The sequence below is a fragment of the Cyphomyrmex costatus genome, unplaced genomic scaffold (assembly GCF_001594065.2).
Source record: "Cyphomyrmex costatus isolate MS0001 unplaced genomic scaffold, Ccosl1.0 scaffold127, whole genome shotgun sequence".
NCBI classification, from domain to species: domain Eukaryota; kingdom Metazoa; phylum Arthropoda; class Insecta; order Hymenoptera; family Formicidae; genus Cyphomyrmex; species Cyphomyrmex costatus.
In genome coordinates, this window is record NW_017275249.1 from 491,836 (window position 1) to 503,306 (window position 11,471).

Genomic DNA, 11,471 nt, shown 5'->3' on the forward strand with positions numbered 1-11,471 from the left:
TATTCTTTATAATTTATATTATTCTATTTATCACGGTTAAATACGGAAGTGTCTCGGTGCTAAAATGGCGTGAGACATAATAATAACCTCAAATCATATCATCATATGGTTCTTATAGGTTGCGTAGGCATAAATAGTGCTTCTCTGCGCATGTCTGGTGAAATTTGCCGCAGTCTCGAGTGCGGCGAAAAGTTGTAGCCTGGGTGTTTTTCTAAACCCATTCTAAACGATCTGGGTGAAACGTCTGGACGAAACATCCGGTCAAATCGAACGCTTTTAGGTAAAAAGTTGTCGTCCGGGCATTCATTGGTTCATTCTAAATGCATCCATGGGAGCGAGAAAGAAAGAGAGAGAGAGAGAAAACGCGGCCCCACTAGTAACACTGCTATAGATTCGTTCTGTTCGTTCAGAATGAAAACGTCCAAGTGTGTGACGTCACATTACCTGTGGACACCCTTGTCCGGACGAAAAATTTTCATTCTGAACCCACCCCTGGAGATGTTTTTAAAATATTTTTAAAATATTCATGGGCCTAATCCGGATGTTTTTAATATGTCTAAACGTCCAACATGTATATGTTATAAATACATTTTTTAAACATTTATACTGTGCTGTCTGGGTAATTTTCACTACCATTTTTTGAGATTAAATTTGCAGCACCGACACTTATTACACATTATATTAAAACTTAAGGATAACGCTTTAAAATGATTGCATGACGAGAAAAAGATTCAAATGAAGCAGTTCTATAATTGATTGAATATAAGGACCGAGAATTAAGTGATAGTATAAATTAATATTATTGATAATTAATTGATTGATAAAATTAATTTAAAAATATATATAAATGATAATAAAAATTTATATAAAATTTCATCTTGATTCTACATTTGCAGATCATGCTCGATAAAATATTCACTTTTAGCAACAGGTTCCGTTACAGGCGTTACAATAGGATCAGTATTAAACATTATGCAAGGTCATTTACCTTATCGAATATGGCTGCCATGCAATTACAATGTATCTACGATATTTTGGATTATATCAATTCATCAGATTGTAACTTTAATTTTTGCCACAATAATAAATGTTGGCACAGAAACCTTAGTCTTCGGATTGATTTTGCAAACGTGTGCACAATTTGAAATATTCGAAAGTCGTCTACATAAATTAATAATTAATAAAACAAATAAATATCTAGGACGTGCAAACTCTTTATTGAACAAAGATAAAACGGAACTGTCGGAGTGTATACGTCATCAGCTCAGTATTTACAAGTAAGTTACGTAAGAATTTTTATGCATACGTTCAAATGCCATTTTTATTTGCGTATGTGACTGCATGTGTAAACGTTATTTATTTCCTGTACCTAAAAATCGTTATTGTTTAATATAATGTTAATCATTGATGTTTATAAAGGTTATTTTAAATAGCGTTTAAATTTAAAAATATAAATAACTACCGTTTGTTGAAAAAAAAAACTAACGTCAATAGAAAACTAGCACGACTTTTAAAACAGAGTACATTCAACGTTACCTTTATTATAATGTAATTCTGTGCAGAATAAAAATTAATGTCTAAAATAGCTTTTGTGTGTGTGTGTTCTAGTAAATGAGATATATATATGAGTTATTCCATGCCAAGTAGGCCACTCAAAACTTTGGGATTTTTGATTTGGCTGAAATTTTGATATATTATAGTACCCATCGCAAGAAGCTACCATAATTTTTTTCAAATTTTTTTATCAACATAGTCATGAGATATGAATTTTTTTCAAAATTCGCATTTTTCAAAATTCGCAATTTTCAAATGCCTATAACTTTGCGAAAAATAATCCAAACAAAACGTTCTTTTTTAAATTGTGTTTTTTTCTCTAGTTTTCAAAAAAAAATACCAAGAAAAGTTTCAAAATTGTTTTTTATTTTTTTTGTAATTTAATGTAAAAAATTATTAATTTTATTTAAGTATGACACTTTTAATTTTTTTAAAAAAATTCTCATAAAAACTTAAATTTATTTGATGATTTTTAAGACTAATTTGATTGTGGGCAAATTTTTCCTTCTATTTTTTTTTAATTTTGTATTTTTTACTCAATGGAATAATATGAAAATCATAATTTTGTCATGATCTACAATTTTTTTATTTATTCTCAATATAATAAATAACTTTGATATTTTTACAATATTTTTTGAGAAATTGGGAGTTTCTCTTATAATTAAAAAATCAATAAATATTTTTCGTCGAGAAGGTATCAAAATTTATTTTCTTAAACGTTTAAATAATTTACATACTCTACATTCCTCAGAATTAGAATACTCTTTTACAGTAATACAACCATTTTTATTAGGTTTGATACAATGTAATTTTTGGTAAATATATAGAAAAGGGAGCCCCCCCCCCGATGATCTTGACCTTGACATATGTTGTCAAGGTCATGACCCTGAGTAACCTCCCCCAGGTTTTAGGTGGCGGTCACTGTCCGTTAAAAAGTTATTAACAGAAAAAGTTTCAAAATTAACGTATCATTTCTGCCATATATGTATTATAACAAGTACTATTTTACATCTCCTTCTGTTTAGAAACGTTAAACTTTCCAGGCGAAGCAATTGTACTGTTGCTATGATTGTACTGTCGGGGCAGACCTCTGTCGACGGTGTGGGTGGTGAACGAAGGCCACCTCCTTGCACCCGCCCGTGTGTGTGTGAAATATCAAGTAATAGACTCATAATCATTATATAACGAATGGAACACAATCGTAGAAGTCGTGTGCCCCTTCGCAGGGGGTTGGGGGAGGTGAGAGTTGCTTCGCCTGGAAAGTTTAACGTTTCTAAACAGAAGGAGATGTAAAATAGTACTTGTTATAATACATATATGGCAGAAATGATACGTTAATTTTGAAACTTTTTTTGTTAATAACTTTTTAACGGACAGTGACCGCCACCTAAAACCTGGGGGAGGTTACTCAGGGTCATGACCTTGACAACATATGTCAAGGTCAAGATCATGGGGGGGGGGCTCCCTTTTCTATATATTTACCAAAAATTACATTGTATCAAACCTAATAAAAATGGTTGTATTACTGTAAAAGAGTATTCTAATTCTGAGGAATGTAGAGTATGTAAATTATTTAAACGTTTAAGAAAATAAATTTTGATACCTTCTCGACGAAAAATATTTATTGATTTTTTAATTATAAGAGAAACTCCCAATTTCTCAAAAAATATTGTAAAAATATCAAAGTTATTTATTATATTGAGAATAAATAAAAAAATTGTAGATCATGACAAAATTATGATTTTCATATTATTCCATTGCGTAAAAAATACAAAATTAAAAAAAAATAGAAGAAAAAATTTGTTCACGATCAAATTAGTCTTAGAAATCATCAAATAAATCTAAGTTTTTGAGAATTTTTTTAAAAAAATTAAGTGTCATACTTTAAAAAATTAATAATTTTTTACATTAAATTACAAAAAAAATTAAAAAACAATTTTGAAACTTTTCTTGGTATTTTTTTTTTGAAAACTAGAGAAAAAAACATAATTTAAAAAAAAAAAACGTTTTGTTTGGATTATTTTTCGCAAAGTTATAGGCATTTGAAAATTGCGAATTTTGAAAAATGCGAATTTTGAAAAAAATTTATATCTCATGACTATGTTGATGAAAAAATTTAAAAAAAATTATGGTAGCTTCTTGCGATGGGTACTATAATACATCAAAATTTCAGCCAAATCGAAAATCCCAAAGTTTTGAGTGGCCCACTTGGCATGGAATGACCTATATATTCACATATATATACATATATGCTAAAGTCTTTTTACATTTTTTCGATTAATATAGGAATCATGTTATAAAATTATGTATTAAAATATAACAAAATAATACAAATGTCAAATAATTTAACTCTCATTTGCCTTTGTATCATTTTGTTATATTTTAATATCGAGAGTTTTGTAATTGTCATTATTATGTATTAAGATAGTATTATATGTATAATTACTTTATATATATATGTATATATATATAACTCATACAGCAACGCACGACTAATGTGAAACAATTACAGATACGCCAAAACGGTAAACGTTATATTTAACCAGGTGCTTTTCGTTCAATTCTTTGCAAGCATACTGGTATTATGTACAAGTGTGTATTACTTGTCAATACATATTACAGAATTGTCTGGTACTGCAACTTTTTTAGTATACACTATTGGCATGTTTGTACAAATTTATATTTATTGCTGGTCTGGAAACGAAGTTATTCTTAAGGTAACTATCGACATGTTATAAATCGTATCGTTGATATATATGTATATTAGTAAGGTAATATAAAGTATCACGTATACTTTTGTATAAATCAATTTGTTATAAAATTTTGATAGAAATAAATCTAATGGCTTATCTGGTTGATTTGAAACTAGTCTATGAATACGTGTGTGTGTGTGTGTGTGTGTGTGTGTGTGTGTGTGTGTGTGTGTACAAGGTGTTTAAAATGTGTGGGTGTCTCTTAATATTTCGAAAACTAAATTTTTTGTTTTGAACAACCAAGAAGGGAACTTGGTTTATAATGTTTAAACTTAAACACATTTATTTCTCCAAACATGTATATTAATGTATATTAATAATAATTAATTTGTAAGTATGCATCGCTTTATATAAATGCATTTTAATAATCAAACGTGGTAAAATTGACTTTTACAAATTCAACGACTTAGTATTCTTTGTAGAAGAATATTAACACAAAAATTGATTAGGTATGATTGTTTAATTAATAGTGCTATTGTGAATTAACAAAATTATTTAAAATAATAAATATTAGATCTACAATTTCAATATTCCGGTATGATTAATTCAATATGCACGATATTTTATAAAAATAATATTTTCTTTATTCATGCTTTGTTTTTAGTCTTAAGTTTTTGTACATTTCTTTATATACCATAAAAATATTTGACTGGTTTTAGCAGTCGGACAAATTATTATTATTATTATTATTAGTGCTGTTGTTATATAAAAGTACTTATTTCAATAGTTGCTGCTGTACTGATACTGTACTGATGCATTTATTGTATTTACCTTTCAAACTATTTCACGCAGCCAACGCGGTATGAGGCAAATGCATACGGGGCTTGCATATAGAAACGTTTCCATTTATATTTGGAAAATGGTTTTGCGTAACATAATTATAATATATATCGTTGTTTTCAGTATGAAATGCTCTTTAATTTTAATTATATAAAAATTTGATAACTTTTTAAAATAGGAGTGGGGATGCGGTATTAAATAAATAAATAAAAAATTTTTTTATTATATTTTTAAAGTATACTCTTAAAACCATTCAATTTTTATATTGGAAATTGTTTTGTACCTCTTATAGTTTCGACGATATTCGTTTCGAAAGAAAAAAATCGATTTTTTGGTGTTTCACCCCCTTGCCGTGGAGTGAAATTCCGCACTAACAAAAAATAATTTTGTGTTACGGATGAATTACTCTACTTGCACACAAAGTTTCAGAATTTTTTGAATTTTTGAGTTGCCTAACCTTCCTTGTATGTAGGAATCATCCCGATAAGAAATGCGCAAAATTTTCTAAAATTTGAACTGACTTCAGAAACCTACGTTCTCGGCACGGAGTAATAAGAAGGAGATCAAGCTCGAGAATAAATATGGGCTCGAAACACGGTTTCGGAAAACCCCATGAAAAATCAAGAAAATATGATTTTAGTGCCATCGTGGGAAAAGTTAGAAGTATTGACTGTCACGTGACATATATTTTGCTTTCTCTAACCTACTACATTTCGATGTGTTGCGATGTTTTTTCCGACAGGTGCGCTCGGATCAGTTCTTCTATACAGCGTTTTTCCGATACCGTGTTTCGAGCCCATCTTTTTCATGGTCGACCGCTTGAGATTGATCTCCTTCTTATTACTCCGTGGTTCTCGGGGAGATTTTTGACTTTATTCTCAGTATCCAATGTTTCAAAAAAAAGGTGTGATATTGGGTTTAGTTGACAAAGTGTTTTATCTTTTGCATCCACAATTTCACAAAAAATTGACTAAAATTAATAAAATTTCGATTGAAAATAACTTTCCATTGAATTATTTTTTAAGACTATAACTGAGGATTGCATTCTTGATTAAAAAAACAAAACATACAACAAATAGAAATGATATTCTCCACATTAAAAAGAAGATGAAATGGTTCACAATTTCTTATATTCAGGAAATATCAGATAAATTTAAAAACATTATTAATGACAGTGAACAAAAGGTGTCTTTTTTCAGTTTTAATAAATTAAATAGATTTATTAAAGTACATAAAGATCGTCTTTCAAATGAACAAAAAAGAAATGTGGTTTACAAAATCAATTGCAATGATTGTGATGCTTCCTATGTAGGTCAAACGGGTAGGAAACTATAAACGAGAGTAAAAGAACATCATAATAATATACACAGAACATCAAGAGCATTATTTGTTGTATCGGAGCATAGGATGCAACAAAATCACGATTTTGATTAGGATAATGTGAGAATTTTGGATGTGAAGAGTTATTATAATAAGCGCATTATTTCAGAAAATATTCATATTAAGAGTCAAAAGAAAGGTCTCAATTTACAAAATAATTGCGATGAATTAGACCGCACGTACATAGATATTTTAGGTAAATTGTAAATAAATAAAATATATATCTTTAATTATACATATATGTCATTCCTGTGTGTTCTGGCGCTTTGTCATCATTGTGTCGTATTTAGAATCAATTAGATAATTAGAACATGACAGAATTTAGACGATTTTTTCTTTTAAGATCTTTATAACTTGACGAGATTATTCTGCATTTATTTTAATTTATTATGTAATAATTTTAAGTGACTATGTTACTTTTTTGTTTTTACCTTGGATCCACTTGGTAAGCATAAATTTTGGTCAATTACGTTAATTAATTTTAAATATATTTTCTAACATCATTGTTATTAATATTTAGATAACATAATTTTATTACCAACAAGCATGGAAATTTCTTTGGCCGAGAATTGTGCTTCCTATCGGATACTTGGATATTTAGTGTTAATGTTCTGCTAAGGATGGCTAAAATGTATAGCCGAAACGTCCGAAAATATCTAACGTCGATGTAATCACATATCTTATGTTTTATTAAATATTTTTTTATAAATTTTGCTCACTTCTTACCGTGCCGTGACTCCTGTATTTAGCCGAATTAAATTTTCTTCGTTTTATTTAAATCTTACAACTTTTGTCTGAGCATTTTTTTCGAAAATACTTAGTTTTCAAAATATTAAGGAATTATCACACATTTCAAACATCCTGTATATATACATCGCAGCCTTTTTGTGGAATCAGCTTTTTCGAAAAAAGGCTAGTCTTTTTACAAAAAGGCTAAAGTAGGATAACCGTCTTTTTGCAAAAAAGCTGCGGCATATACACATATATAAGCTATATATATATACAATATATGCATATATATACTTCATATATAATACATATATATGTCTGCATATACACTGTTAGAAATTTTACTATTTCAGTAACATGTAAAAACGCTTGTGTTTATGAAATAACTGAAAAGTAATAAATAGTTTAACTGAAGACCATGTGATAAATATTAATAAGTATTAGTAGATTCAGTATTATTGTAAAGTGATAATTTCATTTATATATTGTATATATATCAGGAGACGCGGTAGTGTCTCGGCCATGTTCAAAAACTGTATATTTATATGTTGTGTGTATATATATATATATATATATATATTGGTAGAGTATGAACTTAGGAAACGCTATATATTGTATGGACTGGCCATTATTATCAGTTAACGAAAAAAAAGAGTTGCTCATAATCATGATAGGAAGCACAATTCCTATAAAATTCACGAGCAGCTTCTTGATAACTCTATCTCTTCAGTCTTACAACAATGTTAGTATAGTATTGTTATGATATATATAAGTACTTTAATGATCAAATAAATCTATGCGATATTATTGATGTTCATGGCGTAAAGTCGCAATATAATCAAATTTTTTAATAATTTTTAATAATTTTTAATAATTTTTAATAATAACTACACAATATTCTATAGAATAACTTTTTCTATAATTTATCTTCTTTCAGATCATAAAAACGTCATACTCGGCATTTAATGTACTTAAAAAATAAAATATAAATAACTGATGTGTATCTGGACACAGGAGTTAAATAGTTTTTCATCAATTAGTAACATATTAAAGCTTCTTGTTACATATTTATTTTAACTTTCCTTATTCATTATTCTAAAATTACTTTAGCTCAAGTTGTTAGAATAGTAACGCAAACAGATGCATGTGGAATACAATATATATACATTTTACACAAACTAATGAATAATGCATATTTTGATTTTATATACAAGCGGCATAATTTTGGTTTTAGCATATAGTCAAAAAACAGTATAGTAGTCTTTTAGTCTACGCCATATATTGCACCCACATATGGTTGATACATATAATTACCGTGTACACTTATATATATAGTTGGTACTCATGTTGACATTTACTTATTGTTAAAAAGTATCTGAATATTTTATAAATTGTGTGTGTGTATGTGTGTGCCGTTATCTCTCGTAGCTATATTATCTCGTATTTTGCAATACAATGGTTTTGACTTTACATTATAAAAATTTTTACTATGAAAAAGTGTAAAAATTATATTGCATTATTATTTAAAAAAATGGCTATAGCATTTAAATTTTATAATTACATGATGGTCTGCAACTACTACCACATTATAGTAATTTTAAATATAAAATTTTCTTCGTATACGTCATGACGGTAGCGTCTTCAAAATTTTTATTATATTTTTGTTAACGCTAGTTGAAATGACAGATCCTGCTCAAGAGAACTGTTGTTGTTCAATTTTTGCCAACATAATTTGTTTAACATAATTATAATTAATATTGCATTCGTTTTATTGTTGTCAGATGTATCTATGAGAAGAGATTGCGGAATACAATAGTCATTTATATATATATATATTTTTTTTTTCCTTATTCTACTCGTACATATTAATGAAAAAAAAATATATATATATAAATGACTATTGTACTCCGCAATCTCTTCTCATAGATACATCTGACAACAATAAAACGAATGCAATATTAATTATAATTATGTTAAACATGTAGCAAACGAAATGTCAATTTATGTTCACAATCGACGAGATTATCGATATTGGTTCAAACTTATCATTCTATTGTCGTATGATTACGGAAATCATAACTGCTCTCTAAATTGCTGTTAGATGGATATGTATATATGTGTATATGCATGTGTTTTATGTACGTGACTTGGTTAATTGAAATCGATAGTAACAATGGGTCCAACTACTTGGAACGATTTGAAATATAAATCAAGTAATATTAATCAATAGAGGCTGTACAAATTGAGGGTGTGAATGAAATAACCTTCGCAGACACAAACTTAACTATAGCGTAAAAATAAAGTTATACCTAATAAATAAATATTAGGTGTACAAATTAGTTCGGTCCGTTTTTTAAAAAGTGCATTTCGTTTGTTCAAAAATGCATTTAATTCAAAACAAAATGAATGAACAAATTGGTGAGATTCATCAATGCCACACCATTTAATTCCAGCTCTAAAATAGACAGTGCAAAAAAATGAATAATATTATTTATTATATACTCACCATAATTCCTAATTAAATTCTTACATAAAAAGTCAACGTGCAATTCATAAAATATGCATATATTAGGAGTATAAATAAGTGTTTCCGCCGTTTTTTCATCAAAAATTGGGCATTTATTGTGAAAGAACGGTACCTAATGTTTTATTAAAAGTGTTGTCCATCGCTAGCCACTTACTTTTTTCCAACTTTCTGGTAATTGGTGGATTCCACGTCGAAACTACGTTCTTTGTCTTCGACGTCAAATTCACCGTTCTTAAATTTTTGAAACCACTCACGGCAACTTCTCTCACTTAAGGCAACCTCCACCATATGCTTCAAGCAATCGATGCGCCTCAGCTGCAGATTTCTTCAAATTAAACAAGCTCCCGCAAATGACGCTTATTCGGCTCAAAAAAAAACTCGACATTTTCACACGAAAAAAGATATATGATGCTGATACAAAATCACTAACATTTCAAGGTTATGTTGTTGCCAGATGTCCAACCTTAAGATATGACGTTTTACAGCAGACAATTTTAACCATAACATACTGGTGGCGCCATCTTTTGTTAAACGGGGCAAAAACTTATTTATACACTTAATATATATATGTAGTACGATTAATATACATATACGTATTTTCCTAAACACTTGCCATACCTTGATCATGCACATATGATCTGGTACAGAAAAATACCATGAGAAATATATCACACGTTAATTACAATAACTATAACACATCACTTTTATCGCCATACTGGGTTTTGCATTTTTGTGTAATAAAGTAGGAGTTTTTACAGAAAATATGATATTCTTTGTACTTCCGATGAACATGAAAATATATAAATATTTTATTCAATAGGAAACAATATGCATGACCGTGAAGGAGGACATCCCTTAACGATTAGAAGTAGAAAAACTTTTACAATTACAGTTACTACATTATTCATGAAGATGGAAAGAAACATACGCCCCATAATAAATAATTAAACGACTCCATGTCGATTTTTTAATGACTGTAATTGATGGTTGTCAAGACGTTAAAGAATGCAAATCTATATCATGCGTAGTCTATCGGGAGATGTGCTCGGTTACATTTAAATGAAATTTAATCATATAATAATAAAATAACATATTACATCAGTTATAGTATTTGTTAATCCTCTCATTAATACTAGCTAAAATTCTGAGAAATAAAATTTCCTGAAAGAGGTGCACAATAAATATTTATAAATATTTATGCTTTTATAGTCATATTCCCACAAATTATGAACTATACTCCAATTAAATAAAGTCATCCAATTTGTAATATGCGATATCATTGTACACAACTTGTAAGTTAAATAAAATTTATTGCAAGTGGATTGAAATTTATTACAGTCGCATTTGATATTTAATGTATGATTTAAATATTAATTTGTATAGAATTTACTAAAATTATAATTTTACAGTTTATAATATATTATACTATCTGCTAAATTATAACATAAATTCAATTTTTCTTAAACATAAAAGTATAATACATACTATAGGATTTAATTAATATATTTCAAAAAAGATAATTTTCAAAACCATTTTTTAGATGCTTTACATGTAGAAAGAAACTACTTTTGCACAACATTTGATAAATTGTTTGGAAAAGAAGCGATTCAAATATGCAAATGCTTGCTCTAAATTTTTTTATGTACACTCTTGGCGGTATATGGCGACCTGTTGACTGGTCATCAAATGGTGCCAAGCTACTGTATAATATATTTACCTTTATTATAATATCTTCGGAATATTTTTTG

General features: G+C 28.4%; 1 protein-coding gene across 1 annotated transcript in view; it reads left to right on the plus strand.

Moving 5' to 3' along the window:
* The window catches only part of LOC108782428 (odorant receptor 46a-like), a 37,301-nt gene that overhangs the window by 5,088 nt on the left and 20,742 nt on the right, over window positions 1-11,471 (plus strand). Inside the window, exons 2-4 of the mRNA XM_018550707.1 lie at window positions 897-1,277; window positions 4,067-4,271; window positions 7,783-7,939. Of these exons, the coding sequence (XP_018406209.1) occupies window positions 897-1,277; window positions 4,067-4,271; window positions 7,783-7,939 (743 nt within the window). The remainder of the gene's footprint in view (window positions 1-896; window positions 1,278-4,066; window positions 4,272-7,782; window positions 7,940-11,471) is intronic.